Below are 23,649 nucleotides of genomic sequence, written 5' to 3' on the forward strand. Positions count from 1 at the left end.
GTCCTTGGGGACAAACCAGTAGACAGAGTCTAATCACATTTCTTGCTTGTGATGGCTCTGTGGTGGCAAGTCTTAACCGTAATATTCTAATTCTTGATTTCAAGTTGATCACAAGGTATGGAAGTCAGAATCTCATCATTGCTTCTTTTTGCTGTGGGATCCTAAGAGAAGACATTGCTAGCCAGCCTAGGAAGATACATCTAATAATGTTGGTTTCCTCTTATCTTGGTCAATAACTACTCATTTTGAAAAGAGTTGTACTGAGTCCATTTTGGGCCATGTCTAATGACTAATATATTCCTTCAAAAGCTACATTCTGAGTTCATCGATATCATGAAAGAGTGTGGGAGAGAGAGAATACATTCATTCAGTATTTATTGAACACTCTACATACCAGGCACCATCCTATATTCTACAGCCACACAGGTGAAAGATGTTGCCTTCAGAGAGCTCTGACACAATTATAAAAGGATGTCAAAATTGCTATGTGGGAACACAGGAGGTTGACTTTTGTGACAAACCTAATCTGTTAGTAATTCTCTCTCAAAATTGTAACAGCAAGATATGCCTGGATTATCTACGAGGCAGACTTGGCAACCTCCATCTTAAATGTAAACCTAAAAGTAAGGAGTTCAGAGGTCTCTTGTTGAGTACATGACTCATACCATATACATTATAATTAAAATCTCTAAAGTTAAAGACAAGGAGAGAATCTTAAAAACAGCAAGAGAAAAACAAGTAGTTACATTACAGGGAGCCCCCCTATAAGACTATCAGCAGAAACTTTGCAGGCCAGAATGGAGTGGCACAATATTCAAAGTGCTGAAAGGAAAACACTTCCAACCAAAAATACTCTACCAGGGAAAGTTATCATTCAGAATTGAAGGAGAGCTTTCCAGACAAGCAAAAGCTAAAGGAGTTCACCATCACTAAACCAGCTTACGAGTGATTTCTTTAAGCTTCTCTTGTTGTGGAGCACAGGCTCTAGGTGCGTGGGTTTAGTAGTTGTGGCGCATGGGCTTAGTTGCTCTGCAGCATGTGGGATCTTCCTGGACCAGGGCTCAAACCTGTGTCCCCTGCATTGGCAGGTGGATTCTTAACCACTGCGCCACCAGGGAAGCCCCTAAAATGCATTCACACTTAAGTTATCAACTTAAAATAGACTGTTGTAAGTTGTCATATGTAAGCCTAATGGTAAGCACAAAGCAAAAACCTATAGTAGGTACACAAATGGTAAAGAAAAAGGAATCTAAGCATACCACTAAAGTCATCAAACCACAAAGGAAGAGAGCAAGAGAAGAAAAAAGGAATAGAGGATCTACAAAACAGCCAGTAAAAAATTAATAAAATAGCAATAAGTACATACCTATCAATAATTACTTTAAATGGAAATGGACTAAATTCTCCAATCAAAAGAGAGTGGCTAAGTGGATTAAAAAAAAAACAAGACCCATCTATATGCTGCCTACAAGAGACTCACTTCAGATCTAAAGATGCACACAGACAGAAAGTGAAGGATGGAAAAAGATATTCCATGCAAATAAAAACTGAAAGAAAGCCAAGGTGTTGCTATACTTATATTAGACAAAACAGACTTTAAAACAAAGACTGTAATAAAAGACAAGGGCATTACATAATGATAAAGGGGTCAATCCAACAAGAGGATATAGTATTTGTAAATATTTATGTACCCAACCTAAGAGCACCTAAATACATAAAGCAAATATTCACAGACCTAAAGGGAGACATAGATAGCAATAAAATAATAATAGTAGGGTACTTTAATACCCTACTTTCATCAAAGGATAGATCATCCAGACAAATTCAATAAGGAAACATAAGCTGTATATGACATGTTATACCAGATGAACTTAACATATACAAAGAACAGTCCATCCAAAAGCAGCAGAATACACATTCTTCTCAAGTGCATATAGAACATTCTCCAGGATAGATCATATACTAGGCTGCCACAAGTCTTAATACATTTAAGAAGATTGAAATTATATCAAGAAATCAAAAAATACCTTCAGACAAAGAAAATGGAAATGTAACATAAAATTTATGGGATGCAGCAAAAGCAGTTCTAAGAAGGAATTTCATAGCAATAAATGCATATATCATAAACAAGAAAAATAAGTAAGAAATAAGAAAAATCTCAAATAAACAACCTAACTTTACGCCTCAAGGAATAAGAAAAAGAAGAATAAAGTCCAAAGTCAGCAGAAGGAAGGAAATAAAGTTCAAATAGAGTGGAAATAGAGACTAAAAAGACAATAGAAAAAAAAAATCAGTGAAACTTAGAGCTGGTTCTTTGAAAAGATAAACAAAATTGATAAACCTTTAGCTAGACTCACCAAGAAAAAAAGAGGATATAAAAGAGAAAAGAGGAACTGTAAAAATCGATACCACAGAAATACAAAGGATAAGAGACTACTATGAATAGTTATACGCCAATAAATTAGATAACCTAGAAGAAAAGGATAAATTCCTAGAAAGATACAACCTACCAAGACTGAATAATGAAGAAACAGAAAATCTGAACAGACTGATTACCAGTAAGAAGTTTGAATCAGTAATCAAAAATCTCCCAACAAACAGGTCCAGGACCACACAGCTTCACTAGTGAATTCTACCAAATATTCAAAGAAGAATTAACACCAGTCATCCCCAAACTCTTCCAAAATACAGAAAAGGAAACACTTGCAAAACTCATTTTACAAGACAAGCACTACCCTCAGACAAGGATGCCCACTCTTACCAGGTTTAAACATATTATTGGAAGTCCTAGCCACAGCAATCAGACAAGGAAAAAAATAAAAAAAAGGAATCCAAAGGGAGAAGTAAAACTGTCACTGTTTAAAGATGACGTGATGCTTTATAAAGAAAATCCTGAAGATGTCACCAAAAGCCTATTAGAACTAATAAATGAATTCAGTAACATTGCAGGATACAAAATTAATATACAGAAATCTGTTGCATTTCTATACGCTGACAACAAACTATCAGAGAAATTAAGAAAATCCATTTACAATTGCATCAAAAAGAATAAAATATCTAGGAGTAAATCTAACTAAGGAGGTAAGAGACCTGTACTCTGAAAACTATAAGACGCTGATGAAACAAATCGAAGACAACACAAACAGATGGAACGATGTATCATGCTCATGAATTGGAAGAATTAATAATGTTAAACATTATTATTTCTGAGCTGTCTATTCGGTCCCATTGATCTGTCTCTTTTTATGCCAGAACCATACTGTTTTGATTATTATAACTTTGTAATATAGTTTGATGCCTGGAGGCATCAGGGAGCATGATGCCTCCAGCTTTGTTCATCTTTCTCAAGATTACTTTGGCTCTTTTGTGGTGCCACGCAAATCTTAGGATTGTTTGTTCTATTTCTGTGACAAATGCCATTGGAATTTTGATTGCACTGAATCTGTAGATTGCGTTTGTCCACACATGTATAGCTGATTAACTTATGGCAAAGGAGCCAAGAATGTATAATGGGGGAAAGCAGTCTCTTCAATAAGTGGTGTTAGGAAAATTGGACAGCCACATGCAACAGAATAAAATTCAACCACTATCTTACACTAGACAAAAAAATTAACTCAAAATGGACTAAAGACTTGAAAGTAAGAGCTGAAACTCTGCAACTCTTAGAAGTGAACATAGGTGGGTTAAGCTCATTGACATCAGTCTTGGCAATGGTTTTTTGGATTTGACACCAAAACCAAAGGCGACTAAAGCAAAAATAAACAAGTGAGACTACATGAGACTACATTAAACTAACAGGCTTCTGCACAGCAAAGGAAACCATCAACAAAATGAAAAGACAACCTACCGAATGGGAGAACATACTTTCAGATAATATATTGGAAAAGTGGTTAATATCCAAAAATCTATAAAGAACTCATAGAACTCAACAGCAAAAAAATCAAACAATCTGATTAAAAAATGGGCAGAGACTCTGAACAGACATTTTTCCAAAGAAGACATACAGATGGTCAGTAGGTACATGAAAAGATGCTCAACATCATTAATCATCAGGGAAATGCAAATCAAAACCATGATGAAATATCACCTCACACCTGTCAGAATGGCTATTATCAAAAAGAAATAACAAGTGTTGGTGAGGATGTGGAGAAAAGGGAACCCTTGGGCACGGCTGGTGGGAACATAAATTGGGGCAGCTGCTATGGAAAACAACATGGAGGTTCCTCAAAAAATCAAAAATAGAACTACCATACAATCCAGCAATTCCATTTCTGGGTATTTATCAAAATAAAACAACACTAATTCAAAATGATATATGTAAAAAAAAAAAAATGATACATGTACCCCCATGTTCACTGTGGCATTATTTACAATAGCCAAGACATGGAAACAACCTAAATGTCCACTGATGGATGAATGGATTTTTGAAAATGTGGTATATATATATATATATATATATACCATAGAATATTATTCAGTCATGAAAAAGAATGAAATCTTGCCATTTGAAACAACATGGATAGACCTTGAGGGCATTATGCTAAGTTAAATAAGGCAGAAAAAGATAATTACTTATGATCTCACTTATATGTGGAATCTAAAAGTGCCAAAAACCAACCAAACAAAAAAACCCGAGCTTATGGATATAGAGAACATATTGGTGGTTGCCAGAGGTGGCGGTTGGGGTGTGTGTGAAATAGATGACGGGTCAAAAGGTACAAATTTCCAGTTATAAAATTAATATTCATGGGGTTATAATGTACAGCATGGTGACTATAGTTAATAATACTGTATTACATACTTGAAAGTAGCTAGGAGAGTGGATCTTGAAAGTTCTCATCACAAGAAAAAATTTTTTTTGTAACTATGTATGGTGATGGATGTTAATTAGACTGATCATTTCACAATATATCCAAATCACATCATTATGGTAAACATGAAACTAATAATGCCATGTCACTTATATCTCAATTTAAAAAATTAAAAGATATTATGGGATTATATTGAATCATGTGTGTCAAACTTTTCAAAAGTGTGCAAAAGTGTGAAGCACTACAGAATCTAAAGAATCTTTCACTCAATTAAAAAAAATTGAAGATTTTTTTTTTTTTAAAAACCAGAAAAGTAAGGAGTCCAGAGGCATCTTTATGAGTCCACGACAAAGCTTGTATACTAAGATTCCTCTGCCTTACTCCACAGGCGTAAGTGGGAAAAGGCCACTGTTTTCCATGCAATTCCAGCAAACCTATTTATTCAGCATCCTAGCCCTTAGCTGGCACTGTTGAGAGAGAGAAGGGGCAGCCGAAAGAGTGACAACCAGAGTAGAGTCAGAGAAGGAAGGAAGCAAACCCCAAAGCACGACAGTTTAAGGAACTTCTCAGAGAAGCAAACAGCCTCTTGACACTTCCAGGGTTTGTGAATATAACACAGGACAGTGATTATCTATAACAATGATGCATTGAGTATCTGCTGTAACCCAGTACTGTTCTAGATGCTCTTCTCAATAGTCTGTATCTTCTGTTTTAAAGGTAGGAAAATGGATGAACACTTGAGATTTTCAGTGAAAATGATTAAAATATATAAATCTCATTTCCTAACTTTTTGCTCCTTAAAGATTTGAATTTTTTGTTCCCTTGGATGAAGTAAAGAAGAGGTCACTAGACGTCGCAGTGAAAAACAGTAGGCCACTTGGCTCACACAGAAGGAAGGAGCTAGGAAAAGTAAGTACAAAAGGGACTTTTGGTATTCTTTCCCTCCTGGTAGCTAACTGGAGTTCACTGGTGGAACACACCCTTGCAGAAATTCTGATGGGATCATCTGGCTGTTACCAGAACTGACTTCAAGGAAGGTATAGCCTCACTGGGAGGCTTTTTGTTTTGTGTCTTTTTAAAATATACTCTTGAAACTGAAGTATATAAATTAATATAATAAACCCTATTTTAACAAACTTGAATATCCAAGTTCATCACTACACAAGTATTTGAACTTCTACTATGGTATTAAGTATTGTTTTGATAAATACAGCATTGTGTGAAGCTTGGATCTCATTATGTCAAGATTTTTGTGGTGAATGGGATTTTACTTAAAGTTAGAAGTAAAGGAAATATAATCCTCAGGAAGATGCCAAGGAGAGACAAAAAAGAATGATATTTGTACACTCTGTAGTTGTTGTATTTTAATAAACACCTCTTATACTCATTTTTAAAAGCCCACTTCTGTGAAGTACGTGATGATATCCCCATTTTTACTACTGAGGAAACTATGGTGTCTTGCTTAAAATTCTGGATCAGTTCATGAGTAAAGGCAAGCTGTTCTCTCTAACACATTCATAAATAAATTTCTGAGGTACAACTGCAAACAGCAATTCACCTTTTCCCAGGACACTGAGGTCAGTGTCAGTACTGTCCTTCTGGAAAGGTTCCATATTGAAAGCCAAAGGAAAAAGAGCTCCTGCTCAAAACTCAAGGAGGCCCTTTTTATGATCAATTTCATTTATCCCAATATGTTTCCATTTAATGCAGTTTTGGGGAAGGGAACTGATTATTTGTGTTTGTTTAGGTACTGATTGACTTATCAAAAGAAGATCTGAATAAGGGCTTCTCACAGTGGTAAGTGAGCCCTTTCATTTTATCACATTAAATCTGCTACTCAAGACATTGTCTCAGACAGTTGCCCATATTCTCTCTCCAAAGTTCTTCCCTTTTCAGTACATATCAGCTCCTTTGTTTATCAAGGAGACATTATCACCTTTACTTAAGGCTTTACTGCCTACAGATTTCACTTACCTAAAGGACCTCTGTAAGCTCTCGTCTTAACCCTGGCCAGCCAACCTACTGAGATGAGTTCTGCTGGTCCCACAGAGGCCCAGGTAGGGTAGATTAGGCCACCTGTCCTGATGTTGCCACAGCACACTCTCAATACTAACACAAGTCCAAACCCAACTATCTTACAGGTATGAGCTGACTCCAGATGGCCAGCCCAGAAGTTGATGATGAACAACAACATCTTTATTTTTTAAATGTGTACATATGTATATTTTGTAACTTAAATCAGAGCACCCATTTAAAAAAAATACATACATACATATATATATATACACACACACACACACACATTCTTGTGTGCAATGTAACTGCATGATTGGATAGTATTAGGAAGAGGTGTGCAATGTAACTGCATGATTGGATAGTATTAGGAAGAGGTAAACACATGTAGAAGCAAGAACTACTCTTTCTTGATTGGATTTAATTGTTTAAATCCATAAACAAGCGGCATATTTGTGCCTAACAAATTATCAGAACCTCAGTGGTGAATTTTCACTGACTTAGGACTCGCGTGAATGTATGCACCAAAAGGGTCCTGTCTCAGACACAGAGGGTGAGGGAGGTCTGTTTGTGGAGCAGCTATCAGTATTCCTGGGCAGTGACCGACCAAGGGAGGAGGCTTCTTTTATGGGACTAAAAAGTGATCCACCAAAAAGTGCCAAGAGCTAACTCTACCTAAGCCCTGCTGGCTGCCACCTCTGGTACTTCTCTGCCTGGAGGTTTGTTCATGTATCTGATTTGGAACTAAAATGTACTTTCCTGATGGCAACAATGTTAGTGATAGTACTCCAGTGTGGGATGGCCTGGGACCAAACTCTAGCATTTGCCATTATTTCCATAGGAAAATGCAAGGAGATTTTCAAACCCAGGTCTATGTCTGCACTCCCATAGAGCACTGGAGGCTGCTGCCGAGTGTCAGTGCCAGAGAACAAGGGGCTTTCTGTATCTCTCTCAGATAGGTTTGGGAATTCTGCTCCACTCTTCTAAGAGAGGGCTGGTTCACCTAAACAACATGTTAAAAGCAAAATATGTAAATTGTATATTTAAACAAGTGCCTCTTTTGCATTTCAGACTTTATAAAACCACATATTCTTGTCCTTTCTCACACTCCTAGAGCTGTTGTCGAGTCACATCCTCTTTTCACTTATCTACTCAGGCAGTACCCCCTGCCATCAGTTTCCTCTCCCTACCACTGCCTTCACTGCCACTTTTCTGCAGAATGGTAACATCTTAAAACAAAGTTTTTGTCATGTTACTCTCACTTATAAATTATTATTTCCTGCTTTCTACAAAATTCAAGCCCACTCCTTGTGTTTCAGACCTAACATAATCAGGTCTCCAGTTTTCTGCTACCTTATTCATGTGCAGATGCTCTGTTCCAGAATAGTCCAAATATATCCTGCCTACTAATCCTACTCACCTCTTAGAGGCCCATGTCAAACCCACCTCCTCCGTTAAGCCACCCCACACTGAAAGGGCCTCTCCCCCCACCTAGGGCAGCAGTCCCCAACTTTTTTGGCACCAGGGACCGGTTTCATGGAAGATAATTTTTCCACAGACTGGGGCGGGGAAGGGGGTGGTGTCAGGATGATTCAAGAGCATTACATTTATTGTGCACTTTATTTCTATTATTATTACACTGTAATATATAATGAAATAATTATACAACTCACCATAATGCAGAATCAGTGGGGCCCTGAGCTTGTTTTCACTTGCCACTCACCGATAGGGATTTTTTTGTTGTTGTTGTTGCAAATGTCAGGCTAATTGTATTCATATTTCTAAACGGATGTTTTTAGACCTTGACAAAAATAGAAAGGGTTGGTTTACATTTAATGCTCCACTTTAAAAAGAAATAGCAGAAGCACAAATCAGATTGCAGTGGGGTGGAGAATGAATCATAGCTTTACAAAAATAGGAGAGACTGACTACTCTTATCCTGGCCAAGTGTTTAAAAACTCAGTCATTGGTTAGCAGCGGTCCTTAGCATTTTTATACCCTCCTCATTATAATTTCCTCACATTGTAGAAGAAGCTAAGGGTCACTTTGAAGATACTTTTCCACAACAGGCAATTCATAGAAGAGAAATCTGAATGCGGGCTACACATGAAAAGATGCCTTGACTGCACTAAGTAATCAGAGAAACGTACATCTAAACAATAGTGAATTACCATTTTATACCCAACTGATAGGGTTTTGATATGTCTGAAAGCAACTGATTTATTATGGTCTCTGTGCAGTCAAACCTCTGTGCTAATGATAATCTGTATTTGCAGCCACTCCCCAGCGCTAGCATCACTGCCTCAGCTCCACCTCAGATCATCAGGCATTAGGTTCTCATAAGGAGCACGCAACCTAGATCCCTCGCAGGCGCAGTTCACTGTAGGGTTCGCGCTCCTATGAGAATCTAATGCCGCTGCTGATCTGACAGGAGGCGGAGCTCAGGCGGTAATGCGAGCAATGAGGAGAGGCTGTGAATACAGATGAAGCTTCGCTCGCTCACCTGCCGCTCACCTCCTGCTGTGCAGCCCGGTTCCTCACATGCCACGGACCAGTATCAGTCCGTGGCCCGGGGGTTGGGGACCCCTGACCTAGAGCATCTACTATCAACACTGTACGTTTTTCATTTTAGCAAATCCCTGCCATGTAACATTTAATTTTTTAAAATGTTTATTAAATATCTACTAAGGTCATATGCTAAGCAACTACCTGTACTGTGTTTGGTATTTAATGTTTCTGTTTACTCTCCAATTGACCTAGAAGCTACTTGAATTGATTTTCGCCCCCATCATCCAAGGCTATGCTAAGTACATGGCCGACGTGTAATAAAATTTGTTTCTGCTGTTTTCGGTGACAAATTCTCATAATAAAATGGGACAATTGATGCCTGTCCTATCTACCTCACAGTGGCATTGTAATGTTCACTAAACAGACAAGTTCCTTGAAAATGATAAAGTGCCAGAGGAGTAGAAGGGAATGTATCATATATCACGTCCTGAATATTAGCAACCCTAAAACAACTACTGAGCAAGATGGCAGACAAAGCAGACAAGTGAAAACCTATCCTTCCTCTTCCAAACACATAGAAAACCTAGTTAAACCATGAACAACATTTATTTTAAACATGGTTGATGAAAAAGTAACACAGGTAAAGTTCTGGTGATGATCCAAAGAGAAAATCTACAGCAGGGTATAGGAGTTGAAGGGGGTGTTTTGAAGAGAACCAGAATTTTAGCACACACCAGAGAGAAGGCAAAGCTACTGTGTAAGGCACAGGAGCCTGAAAAGTTTTGTCATCAGAAAATGCCTTTGCTGCCAATGAGGACAAGGAGTTGGTTGTCAGCAGTGGGTGGAAACAATCACCTACTCTCTCCTACAGGACCACGGGGTCTGAAGTTACACACAACTGACTTGGTGTGGAAACCTCCACACCTGGAAACTAATGTGAGAATTGGTTTAGAACCTGGAACCATGTGAAGCCCTGACAGAGGTAACCACAAAACTAGCCCTTAGGGTTGTTATGACCACCTAGGGCACATGTTGGACCACTGCAGCAGATAATTCCCACTAAAGGGAAGCTCACAGGCAAAAATTATAAAAACAAAACCAATTTTAAAAATATGAAGCACGTGGGAATACCAACTGAAAAATGGCCACTAGATGTATTTCAGCAAGAAGGAAAATGTAACATTAAGGCAGAAGTGGCATGTGGGAAACAACGGAGAGCAAAGAAATCTGTAAAATATGTTGGCAAACCTAAGTAAGTCTTAATTGTTTAAGAAATATAAACAAGTAATCAAGCAACCAAAAATGTCTGCAAAAACCGGGTTCAAAAAGCCAGTGGCACTGAAATGTTAGTACTGACATCTAAGAAGGACCATGAAGCTGGTTCAGAGGAATGTTAAATTCCTTATTTAAGAAATTAAAGATAGTTTTCTATTTTAAAAATTAATTATAAGTATGTGGCATAGTTTATTACCTTTCAGCTCCAAATCAACCCATCTTTGCCCTGCTTTGATACTAGAGACCCCACAGCCTCCTCTCCTTTGCCAGGGGGCTTGAGGTTAGGCTTGCCAATTGAGGGCACTGGAGAGACACTGCAAGGCCAGAGTGGGAAGAAGGGGCCTTTCTTTCTTCTACTGAGGTGCTTTTTTCCTAGCTGTGTGAGGGCTGTCCTCGGTTACCTAAGCACCGCCACAGTTTACTCTTGGCTCACGCCCTTGGGCTTTGCAAACGTAAATACAGCCTTCATGGTTCAGCACCATCCAGCACCCTCTGGCAAGTTTCTTTGCCACGAGTTGGTTGCCTGTTCCTATAGCAGCCAGACCTCTACTCAAAGGTTTAAATCTCGGCCTAGTGGGAAGGCAATTTTTAAGTTTCTAAGTTCCTTCCTTGTTCACTCTCCTTTATCCCTGGGGGGTAGTATCTGCTTTCTGAAGTAGCTACTGCATACCCCTTAGAGTCTTCTTTTCTCCCCTTTTAGTAGGTAACTACCGTTACTAGTTAGCCATTCTTGTTTTAAATTTTTCCTGTTAGGCTACCTGTGCAATGTAGTTTCTATCTCCTGACCTTGACTAAGTGTATATTAAAAATTTTAAGATAACCAATAAAATAGAGTAACAATAGAAAAATCAACAGAGCTGAAATATAAAACTTCCAAATCAGTAGTGAAGAAGAAAAAAAATAAAGAGAAATTCAATACCCCCCCAAAAATAGGAAAGAAAAAAGTAGCATAGAAAAATATGATAAATAGAAAATACAAAAGAAGATAGGCAAAGGACTTCTAAATATATTTGTAATCACAATAAACCCACTAGTAAAGCCTGCAAGGGGGTCAAATTCCATGAAAATAAAAAGTACAGCTATATGCTATTTACAAGAGGTTCACTTCAAACACACAGAAATGTTGAAAATAAAAGGATGAAAAAGATATACTCAAGGGTCGTTTAGATCTGTTTATAGTAATGGTAGCAAACATCATATTTAATGGTGAAACATTAAATGCTTTCCTTTTGAAATCTGGAATAAGAAAGGGCTGCTTCCTATCAACACTTCTACTCAGCCCTGTATTGTGGCATATGTAGTTGGGCAAGAAAAAACAGGTATATCTGACCAAAACTGTTGTTATATACAGATGATATGATCATGAGCATAAAAATCCAAAATAATCTAAAGATATACTGCTAGAGTTAATCAGAGAGTTTCTAGCAAGGTTGCCAACTGCAAAGTTAATATTTAAAAATCAATTTTAGTTCTCTGTTCCTGAAATAGTTGGAAAATGAAATTTCAAAAAGATAATTTATAAATGTATAAAAGATCAAATACTATGAATACATCCAACAATAATCCCTACAGGAAAATTATGAAACTTTATTAGAAATGTTAAAGTGAATCTAACCAGATGGAGAGCTATGCTGTATTTGGAGTTTGAAGACCCAACATTACAGATGCTGATTTTCCCCACTGATCCTATGTTTAATGAAAAAAAAAATCTCAATATGTAGTGTGTGTGCATGTGTGTGTGTAACTTGATAATCAGATTCAATACACATGGAAACACAAAGGGTGGGAAGCCTTCAACTGGATACCAAAGTTTATTTTAAAGTTAAAATAATGAAAACAGTGGGGTACTAGTGCAGGGAGAGACAACTGGACCAAAAGAATAGAAAAGAGAGTCCAGTAACAGACCCATTCACACACAGATATTCAATTCATGACAGACGTAGCACTATGAGCAGAGGGGCAATAAAATAGATTTTTCAATAAATGGTGCTGAGATAATTGGGTATCTATGATGGAAAATGTAAAATGGTCCTTTATTTACACCACATTAAAAAAATCAAACAACTCCAGGTATATTAGACTAAGTGTGAAAGGCAAAACTGTACAGCTATAATATAAGAGAATAACTTTACAACTTGTGACTAGAGAAAGAGTTCATAAGACACTTAGAGCACTAACTATAAATCTCTACATCTTTAACTATACTCTCTATATTAAAATTAAGTTTGTCAGTTCATAAAAAGAAACTAGAGGAAAATGGAAAGAAGGCATAGAATGGAAGAATACATCTGCAACACATATAACTGTCAAATGGCTCATGTCCAGAATATATAAATAACTCTTAAAAGTCAATAGGAAAAGACAGACTGTCCAATAGAAAAGTGAACCAAAGATACATACAAGCACTTCAAAAAATAAATACAAATAGCCAATAAACAAAGGAAAAGATGTTTAACTTCATTAGTAATCAGGAAAATAAACATTAAAACCACACTAAGAGCTCTATACACTATACTGGCAAAAATAAAAAATCTGACTTACCCAAAATTGGTCAAGATATGGAAAAGTGGGAACTCTCATACATTAATGGTGGGAGTATAAATTGGTACAACCACTTTGGAAAAGAGTTTGGCATTTTCTTCTAAAGTTGAAATATACATTCTCTATCAAAGTTGCACACTATACAACCCCAGAGGCTCCATTCACATGGTTAGATGTGTTTTACTCTAGGACCCAGCAATTTTACTTCTTGGATATTGCTTCTAGAAAACCTGCACACAAGTGAACGAGGATGCACATACAAGAATGTTCACAGCAGTAGCTCACAACAGCCAAGAACTAGAAACAACCCAAATGCCAATCCCTAGTAGAACAGACAAATGGATTATGGAACATTCATAGAGGAATACTAGACACCAATGAAAACAAATGACCTGGACCTACACACAACAACATAGATGAATAGTACAAACATAATGTTGAACAAAAGAAGAATTAAAAAGAACATATACAATATGATTCCATTTTTATAAAGTTCTAAAACGGGCAAAACTAAACTATCTTGGTTTAGGCGTACACACAAAACTGGCAAAACTATTTTAAAAAAACAAGTAAGTGATTAACATAAGTCAGGCTAATGGGGGAAGGCACATAGGGTATGTGGGGGAGGCCTTTTGGAGTGCTGGTGAATGTTCTGTTTCTTGATTGTTGCATGGGTGTTCACTTCATAATCATTCATTATACTTGACATTTATGGTTTTTACCATACTTAGCATATGTGTTATATTTTGTAACACACAAAAAAGATTAGTGAAATAGGACTTCCCTGGTGGCGCAGTGGTTAAGAATCCTCCTGCCAATGCAGGGGACACGGGTTCGAGCCCTGGTCTGGGAGGATCCCACATGCCACGGAGCGACTAAGCCCGTGTGCCACAACTACTGAGCCTGCGCTCTAGAGCCCACGAGCCACAACTACTGAAGCCCGTGCACCTACAGCTTGTGCTCCACAACGAGAGGAGCCACTGCAATGAGAAGCCTGCGCACCACAACGAAGAGTAGCCCCTGCTGGCTGCAACTAGAGAAAGCCTGTGTGCAGCAACGAAGACCCAACGCAGCCAAAAATAAAATAAATAAATTTTTTTTAAAAATTAGTGAAATAAATGAAAAAGAGAAGAAGGAAAAGAAATTTCCGGCAACTATTAATTAAAAGGACAAAATTGCTTTCAAGGTAAAAAGCACAGGTAGTGATCAAGAGAGATACTAATCAAGAAGATATTATCAACTATGAATTTATAAGTACTTATAAAATAGGCCCAAAATATAGAAAACAAAATTTGACAAGTCCAGAGATTTCAGTATCTCTCATAAACTAACAAACCAGACAGACAAATAATTGATAGAAATGAAGTAGATTTAAACAACATATTAATAGCACAATATATACATATATGTAAGTATATGTATATATTACAGATTGGACTTTTTAAAGCACATGTGTAATATGTGGAAATTCATCACAATAAAGTGACAAAGAAAGTCTCAATGAATCCCAAAGATTCAGTACCAAAAAGACCATGTACTCTGACTACAATGCAATACAATTAGAAAAAAAATAATAAAAAGACAACATAAGAAACCCTACATGTTTTCAGATAATACACTTACACTTCCACTTTTAACCAGGACAGAGTAGCAGAAAGAAAATTTACACTTCCACCTGTACCAACCAAACCAAAACCAAAACCAAAACTAAAAAATACGAAACAATAGTTTTCAAGACAATGGATATCAGGTTTATGTTCATACAAAGACCTGAACATGAATGTTCATAGTGGTTTTATTTGTAGTAGTCAAAAACTGGAAACAACCTACATTTCCATCAAAAGGTGAATGGATAGACAAATTTTGGTGTATTCATACAATGGAATACTACACACCAATTAAAAAGAATGGACTGTTAATAAATCCAACAACATTCACAATCACAAAATAATTATGCTGAGTGGAAGAAGCCAGACAAAAAAGAGAACATACTGTATGATTCCATTTATATAAAATCTCATCACATGCAAACTAGTCTATAGTGATGGAAAGCAGATCAGTTGTTGTCTAGGGATGGGGGTGGGGTTGGGGAGGGATCATGAAGGGCAAAGAAATAACTTTTGGAATGATGGGTATGTTCATTATTTTGATCATGGTAATGGTTTCACAGGTATATATGTATGTCAGAATTTATCAAATTGTATACTTTAAATATGCACTATTTATTATATGTCAACTATACATCAATAAAATTGTAAAAACTCAAGAGCTAAACAATGGTTGCAGTACTTATATTTTAGATAATTAAAACTGGATAAAAGTACACCTGATAGAGAGGGCCTAATGTTCTTCCTACTAGCAGCACTGTCCCTTCTCAGCGGCCCTCCAAAAAACTCCTAGGCCTCTGAGGAAGAGTTTGAGAACCCCTGTTTTAAACTAAGAGTTAACCACAGGCTCTTAAACTAGCTGACAAAATTTAGATTAACATAATTTAAAAATTATATTTCTTCCATGCAAATCAAAACTATAATGAGGTACCACCTCACACCAGTCAGCATGGCAGTAATTAAGAAGTCTACAAATAACAAATGCTGAAGAGGGTGTGGAGAAAAGGGAACCCTCCTACACTGTTGGTGGGAATGTAAATTGGTGCAGCCACTATGGAGAACACTAAGGAGATTCCTTAAAAAACTAAAATTAGAGTTGCCATACAATCCAGCAATCCCACTCCTAGGCATATATACAGAGAAAATGATAATTCGAAGAGATACATGCACCCCAATGTTCATAGCAGCACTATCTACAATAGCCAAGACATGGAAGCAACCTAAACGTCCACTGACAGATGAACGGGTAAAGAAGATGTTATACACACACACACACACACACACAAACACACACACACACACACACACACACACACACACACACACACACACACACACACACACTGGAATACTACTCAGTCATAAAAAAGAATGAAATAATGCCATTTGCAGCAACATGGATAGACTTAGAGATTATCATATTAAGTGAAGTAAGTCAGACAAAGATAAATATGACATCGCTTACATGTGGAATCTAAAATATGACACAAATGAACTTATTAATGAACAGACTCATAGACATAGAAAACAAACTTATGGTTACCAGAGGGGAAAGGGGGTGGGGGAGGGATAAATTAAGAGTTTGGGATTAGCAGATACAAACTACTATATATAAAATAGATAAACAACAAGGTCTTACTGCATAGCACATGGAACTATATTCAATGTCATATAATAAACCATAATGTAAAAGAATATGAAAAAGAATATGTGTGTGTATATATATATGTGTGTGTATATATATCTATATCTGTATCTATATCTATAACTGAATCATTTCGCTGTACACCAGAAACTAATACAACATTGTAAACTAACTATACTTGAATTTAAAAAACTGTATTTCTTCCTTTCAAAAATTGTTGGATTTCCAAACTGGGTCATAACAATTTCTTGGAGTATTCTAATCAACTAAGAGCATTTATATTACTGAATATCCAAATACTTTTTCTACCCAACCCTCGAAGACACAGGTTCTTTCACAAATTGTGGGCTAGTATTTAGAAATGTAATTGTAGGCAAACAAAACAAAGAATTTTAAATCTAGAAAAAACCTAAGATATTATCTTAAGTGTAATCCCTAAGGTCACCACACTAAAGATCTGGGTGCTTATCTTTTGACATTACTCTCTGCATTCCACTATGCTGCTTCCTGGAAATTCTTTACAATATTCTACATGGCAATGGACAAGAATAACTGAGAAGTCTTCCTAGACCCGTTACTTATAAAGGTGGGGGTAGTGCGTGAGGGAGCGGCAGTAACCAAAAGTGGCCCGTACTCATGGATGTGAAGCTGAACACCTGTCCTTTAAGAAAATGAGAATGAATATGGAGAACAGAGAATAAGTAGAAAGCATCAAGAAAGCTGCTCTTATGTAAAACGCAGCAAGGGTGAACCAGGAAGGGTGCCCAAGGAAGGCTCAGCCTAGTAAGAGAATATAACTCATTTTTTGTGAGGAATACAAGTAAGTCACTGAGAACACTTACATTTGGAAATTCTTAACAAAAATTTTATTTAAGATATCATGCCCTTATAAAAGGTACATCACATCAAGATAGCAAAAAGGACACTTTTTTGTGAGAGACTCACATGTACTCATCTATTTTACCTCATAATTCATTTCCTACCCTAACACGATAAAACTTTTTTTCCTTCTTCCTTTTGTTCCTTCTGCTCTGAAAGGGCAAGTGTCATGAGGGATATCTTAATAGAATGTGCCATTTCCTTGCCAGGAAAGCAACAGCTTCCTGCTGGCTGGACTAAAGAGAGCCACTGGCATTCCTTGTTCCCAGGCCAAAAAACTCTGAACTTAAATGCAACCTTTCTATTACTTGCACTTTCTCTCCCTGAGTTTCTCTCTTACACACTGTACTTTAAAACAGTCTTACATTTTAAGCACTCAAGAATTGCTTAAGAAATGATTAAAGGATCTAAAGTTAATTTAGTAATTAAACTTAGCAATGTTTTCTGTAAAAGAATCTCAAAATTAATAAAAATTATATGGATGGAGAATGACTCAACAGAAAGAAGGGGGTGAATTCTGAGAGTATATACATTTTATAACCCTTGTCTCAGAGTAAGATCAATCCTACAAAATATTTAGAATGTTAAGAATGCAATTTACACAGTAAAAATGATTTGTTTTCAGTGTGAAAGTATTTTTAATTTCCTTACTGCAGGTACAATGGCATCCAAGTCATCAATTTCTGTAACAGAAAAACAAAAATAATAAAAGAATAGCTTTATCCACTGTTAGGCTCAGATGAAATGAGAATCTCTATGCAAAGGCAAACCTCAGACACAAAGGCAACATCACTAGTGCTTTCATGCACATGAAACTTTTCTCCAATAGTGGTGATGAGTGTATCACTGATTCAGACAGAGATGCTTCACAGGGCAAAAAAAAGGGTAACAGCTACCACATACCTACAAAAGCATCCTCTGACTCTGATATTAATCTCATTAGCAGTGTGTTCTTATGAACAGATCCTACTAGTGGCATTTATGATATTATGTTACTGCCTCTTTAACTACATGGGTGAGCCTACATGGTGAAATCCCCAGTAGAGGCGCTCTCTCTCATGGGCCCCCATCTAAGGACTTAGGGATTTCTTCTCTTGGAACACAGTCCTGTCCTAATTTTATGATAAAGATTTCTCATTAGTAGGATGGCTCTTAGGTCTACCTTTTAGGATGAAGCCTATCTACCTAATAAAAGGTGTGAGGTGTCGCAGAGTAAAATCTCAGATGCAATGTATTATAGAGCTTAGCCTGGTCCAGCCTACCAGATAGTTCAGGTTCTTCTCTGCCAGGTTCTTTCTGAGTTTGACTTCTCTTCCTAAGACTATCTTCTTCCAACCAGCCTAAGTTAGAATTCACCATCTGGAAGCTCCTAGCCACTAAGGAAGGTCCTTTCTCTGATTATGTAGACTCCAGCCCTACTTAAGGTAAGCCCCAGTGGCAGGTTCTCTAAATTCTCACCACTTTTTTCTAGATTATTCTGCTAGGTCACTGTTCATAAACTCATTTCCTTTACATAAAACATGATTCCTTGGATTCCATCTCTCTCCCTCCATGTTTAGCTGGATTTTGATGGTTCTTCCTTTAGCCAAAACACATGACCCATGATGTTTATGCTCCTGACTTCAGTCAGAATTCTTATCTGAATCCACTTATCAAAATATAGGAAAGGAAAAAAATATCAGCAAATCTACAGCAGAGAATTTGGTTCACATCTTACATTGTGGTAAGGTACAAAGATCAAGTTATTCCCTGACCCACATTCTAAAATCACACCTGTTGAATTGAAGCAAATGATCCCCCATGAACCATGCTGAGTATCATATCTGAGGGGAAGTTTCTATAGAAGGATTCTGAAATAAGAGTTGCTAGCACACCTATTAAAATGTTTATTAATGACACGAAACTCACTGTTTAAGTTAATTGCTACCCCAAAGCAAGTAAAATCATATTATTGCAGGAAACAAGGCTCTTTGAGATACAAGGCAACACATTTATACAATTCCACATCTCAAGTTAAACTTTCAAATTACACTTTCCCAAACAACAACAACAACAACAAAAAAACAAAAACAAAAAAACACTTTCAATTTCAAATGAGCTATACGGAAAAAAAAAGAATTCATTAATAAATAAATCACTTTAACCTTTTTAAAAAAGTGATTTTTTGGCCATGCTGCGCAACTTGCGGGATTTTAGTTCCCCCGCCAGGGATTGAACCTGCACCCTCGGCAGTGAAAGCCCAGAGTCCTAATGACCACTGGACCGCCAGGGAATTCCCTAAAAAGTGTTCTTAACCGTAAGATAAATTATTTTTATAGCCATATATAATCACACTTAAAGAGAATTGGGTCTCTATTTTGCCTATGATTCCTAAGCTAATTACATTTTTTTTCCCTTTAAGAGATGTTACTACTGACGAAGCCCTCAATCTGACCAAGAGTGTAAAATGTATCTCTTCCCTTCTATAGATTTATAAATTTATCTCCTTTCTACAGATGTTTACTTTATATTACTTCTCACCACCTGAGAAGGAAATTAATTTGTATATCTAAAAAACACAGTAAGTAGGAACTATCTTTTAAAAAAAAGAGAGAAGAAAAAGAAGGAGAAGGAGGAAGAAGAAAAAAAAAAGACACCTTACAAGATCATAAATTCTAAGGACATTTCTCATTGCCAATGACAGAGTCAAGGTTACACTGGGCCTAGCCAGAGTAATGTCATTTCTCATTTTAAGGTCCTAAAACAAAGGCACCCCCAGCTCCTTAAAGGATATATGCTTCTCTGTTCTGCAGACTAATCCCAACCAACTTTAACTGCAAGTTAGGAGTTTGTTTCCAGAACTGTTAGTGGTTTGCAGACACTTTCTACCACTCTGGGTAAAAACACTAATACTAATACTAAGGAGCACTGTTTCCTCAAACCCACTGACATCTTGAGACTCAAAATTTAACCACCGCCAACAAAGATCTTACCTAAGATTTCAAGTAGATCATTAGTAAATGCCTGAAATGCTGGGAAAAATTCCTCATGTTCTTCCAGTTTGTTGATAATGCTTTTAAAAAAAAATGCAGTTTACACTGAATTTCCAACTTGCATCTCATTGGACATAGAACATTTCAAAATGGAAAGAAATTGTCCTGCTAATTTAAATATAAGTTTAATGATCATTTACTGCAATCCGTCCTTTTTCAGCTCTTTGTTCATCTAGTAACACTTTTCTAAAAAAAAATTCTATTTTCAGTGTAATCATCTGTTCTAAAGTTAAATCTATATAACATTCCTAATATAGGAACTTTCTATTTAGCTTGAGGATTCTTAAGAGACCATGCTTTTATAACATTTTCTAAAAAGAATTGGCTTTTATATCCTGTATTCTATTAAACATTAAGAATAAGTATCAGTAATCAGTAAAACTGTGGGAAGGAGAAAAAGACCAATAGTGAGACATACATTCCTTTTAAAAGCATCAAGTATCAGAAAACTCAAGTGTCAGGTAAGGGTTCTTCTTGGAAAGCTTGCAGAACATATGTAGCTATAAAATCTGGGGAAGGAGGGAGGAAGAGTATAGCTATAACATTTCAATATTTTAAAAAAACATTAGGTTTTATGTTGGAGATGCCTAGCTTTTTAAAAAAATCCTTAACATCTTCTCATCAAATAATACACATACTCTTAGTGATTATTTAGTGATCAGTGATTGATGGTATTGTACTAAAAACTGGACTTATATATTCTGAATTCACATGAAGTTGCTAATAAAGTTTGAATTTCTCCATATATAATTTGGGAACAAGCTTACAGCAATAATGCTGGAGTCCTGACCCACCCTATGTAAACCTATAGGCCCTAGAGTCTACTTTTATCTTGAAAATGCTTGACATTCTCTCCATCCCTAAGGTGTGAGATTATTTTAGATTGTCAAGTTATTTTAAAAAATGCTATTTCAAACAGGAAAGGTAAATAACTTATGAAGTTTTGAAAGGCTTTAATTTTACCACTCCAAACATTCTGGATGATACTTTGTAACCTTTTCAAAATAAATACCTTTGGAGGTCTTCAGGTCCCAATACCTGCATAACCTGTTCATTCACATCTTCATTAACCAGCCTACACAATTTTCCAACTGTGCTCACCAGCACACACAATGAGGATGAACTATCTGCAAAAGAGAAATAAAAGGATAGGATATTTTAAAAGAGAGTTTTCAAAATCATTAAATCAATCACTTTATGCTTCAGTTAGCCTTGATTTTTTAACTACTTTTTGTTGATCTATTAATAATAATTCTTAAATGGGGGGCCAAAAATGACAAAGGGTCATCACCTAGTTCTAAGAGTTCCTGGAGGTTTCTCACAGCATTGTTCACTTCTCCAAGCCTAGTATAAACTTCATTCATTCGGGGATAGACTCCAGTCAAAGAAGGCACATCAAATAATTTTTGGAAGTGAGAAACAATAGCTCGCAAAATTTGAAAGTCTGGCATATTGCTGTCCTGCTCAAAAGAGAGGAAGAAAAAGAAAGATAGTTTACATCTTAGAATTATTCTAAATCTTTAATAAAAACTTTAAAAAGAGAAATAGAGTTCTAGTAGAATATCTATATCCATATCATTATTAGTTTCTAAGATAAAGAGTACATTAAAATGTGAACATTTATGTAAGTATTAGGTAGTATTACCTTTTCCTTATTTTCCACTTCTTCTAACATGGTATCTACTATAAACAACAGATCTTCAACTTTGACACCTTCATTTTCATCCTGCTTCTTTAAATTATGCCAAGGCACCAGTCCTGCAGATAGTATTTTCAAGGACTTATACAAATCCTTTACGAAAGAAACAATATGCTATTACTGATTTTTAAAGTTTTCATAATAATGCTAATAAAATATAATTATCCAAGCAGTTTTAATATATATATTAACGATCATCATTATTTTTTTTTAAATACCATTATCAGTTTAGAAAAAGTCTGTTAAATTAGTTTTCTCCAGGCCTTACATATATATATATTGATTATCTGGAATCTGGATGTTTAAAGTAATTATATGTTATTTATTAGTAGCATATGTTATTTAAGTAATTATTTTGAATTATTGATGAATAAAAAATAAGCTTGTCCTTAATATTTTGCCTTTGATTTTTTAAATAACAGATTTACTGAGATGTAATTCACATACCATAAAATTCATCCTCTTTAAATGTGCAATTCAGTAGTTTTGACTTATTTACAGAGATGTGCAATCATCACCATTATCCAACTCTAGAACATTTTCATCACTCCAAAAAGAAACCCTCCCTCCCTCCCACCCTCCCTATCCCACCCCTCTAGGTGGTCACAAAGCACCGAGCTGATCTCCCTGTGCCATGTGGTTGCTTGTATATGTATAACTGATTCACTTTGTTATAAAGCAGAAACTAACACACCATTGTAAAGCTATTATACTCCAATAAAGATGTTAAAAAAAAAAAAAAAAAAGAAACGCTTGTACCCACTTACAGTCGTTCCCCGTTCTCTCCTGCTCCCAGCCCTTGGGTAACTACTAATCTACTTTCTGTTTCTATGGATTTGCCTATTCTGAGCATTTCATTAAAAAAAATGGAATCATACAATAAGCGGCCTTTTGTGACAGGCTTCTTTCACTTAGGATATTTTCAAGATTCATCCATGTTATAGTATGTATCTCCAGGAAAGTTTTTAATTCGAAAGGATGCCTAAAGTAATTCAACTTGATTTTCATGACAGCCTACTTAGTTTTCCTGGCCAAGATATGTTGTCCTAATCTATTTAAAACTGTGCACAAGAGGCCGGGCTCCTGGAAGTTTAGAAGTCTAAGACTGGTCAATCAATAAACAAATATTTACTGAGCATCTACTATGTGCATGGCACAGTGCTTGGCCCTTTAGAACAATGCCAGCCAAAAGGAATGTAATGTGTGTCACAGTAATATTGTCTAGTAGCCACATTTAAAAAAGTAAAAAGAAATAGGTGACAATTTTAATAATATATTTAACCCAATATATCCAAAATATTACCATTTAACAGATAATCAATATTTTAACTATTTTTCTCCATAATAAGTCTTCTAAATCTGGTGTGTAATTTTATACTTGCAGCACATCTCAGTTGGGACTAGTCACATTTCAAGTGATCAAAAGCTACATGTGGCTTAGTGGTTATTGTATTAGACAGTGCAACTCTAGAATACAGAAAGAAATACAGGAAATTCTACTTTTCTCAACTTCTTATTTTAGTCCTCCACCCTCCACTTATTTAACACTCTCCAATTAGTACCCAGACCTCACATATTAATATCTTTAATTTTTCATTTGGTAAGAAGGCAGTTATCTATTTTAGCAATTCAAGGCAAC

General features: G+C 36.2%; 2 protein-coding genes across 17 annotated transcripts in view; one reads left to right on the top strand and one right to left on the bottom strand.

The window, feature by feature from the left end:
- Window positions 1-9,532, top strand: part of ESYT3 (extended synaptotagmin 3) — a 56,788-nt gene extending 47,256 nt beyond the window's left edge. For 6 of the 10 annotated variants that reach the window (XM_082461195.1, XM_082461197.1, XM_082461199.1 and 3 more), the window contains 4 exons: window positions 5,615-5,720; window positions 6,559-6,608; window positions 6,953-7,119; window positions 7,161-9,532. In XM_082461195.1, the coding sequence (XP_082317321.1) occupies window positions 5,615-5,720; window positions 6,559-6,608; window positions 6,953-6,989 (193 nt within the window). In that variant the 3' untranslated portion in view covers window positions 6,990-7,119; window positions 7,161-9,532. The other 4 variants (XM_082461196.1, XM_082461200.1, XM_082461193.1 and 1 more) reach the window with 4 other exon arrangements.
- A 5,395-nt stretch (window positions 9,533-14,927) lies between these two features.
- CEP70 (centrosomal protein 70) overlaps window positions 14,928-23,649 on the bottom strand; it is an 80,832-nt gene continuing 72,110 nt past the window's right edge. For 6 of the 7 annotated variants that reach the window (XM_082461243.1, XM_082461244.1, XM_082461240.1 and 3 more), the window contains 5 exons: window positions 21,957-22,103; window positions 21,603-21,771; window positions 21,324-21,438; window positions 20,252-20,331; window positions 14,928-17,962 (listed from right to left, as the gene is read on the bottom strand). In XM_082461243.1, the coding sequence (XP_082317369.1) occupies window positions 17,901-17,962; window positions 20,252-20,331; window positions 21,324-21,438; window positions 21,603-21,771; window positions 21,957-22,103 (573 nt within the window). In that variant the 3' untranslated portion in view covers window positions 14,928-17,900. Of the gene's footprint in view, window positions 20,332-21,323; window positions 21,439-21,602; window positions 21,772-21,956; window positions 22,104-23,649 lie in introns of all 7 variants that reach the window. The other variant, XM_082461242.1, reaches the window with a different exon arrangement.

Source organism: Balaenoptera physalus (genome assembly GCF_965194825.1).
Source record: "Balaenoptera physalus genome assembly, chromosome: 4".
In the NCBI taxonomy this organism is placed as follows: Eukaryota; Metazoa; Chordata; class Mammalia; order Artiodactyla; family Balaenopteridae; genus Balaenoptera; species Balaenoptera physalus.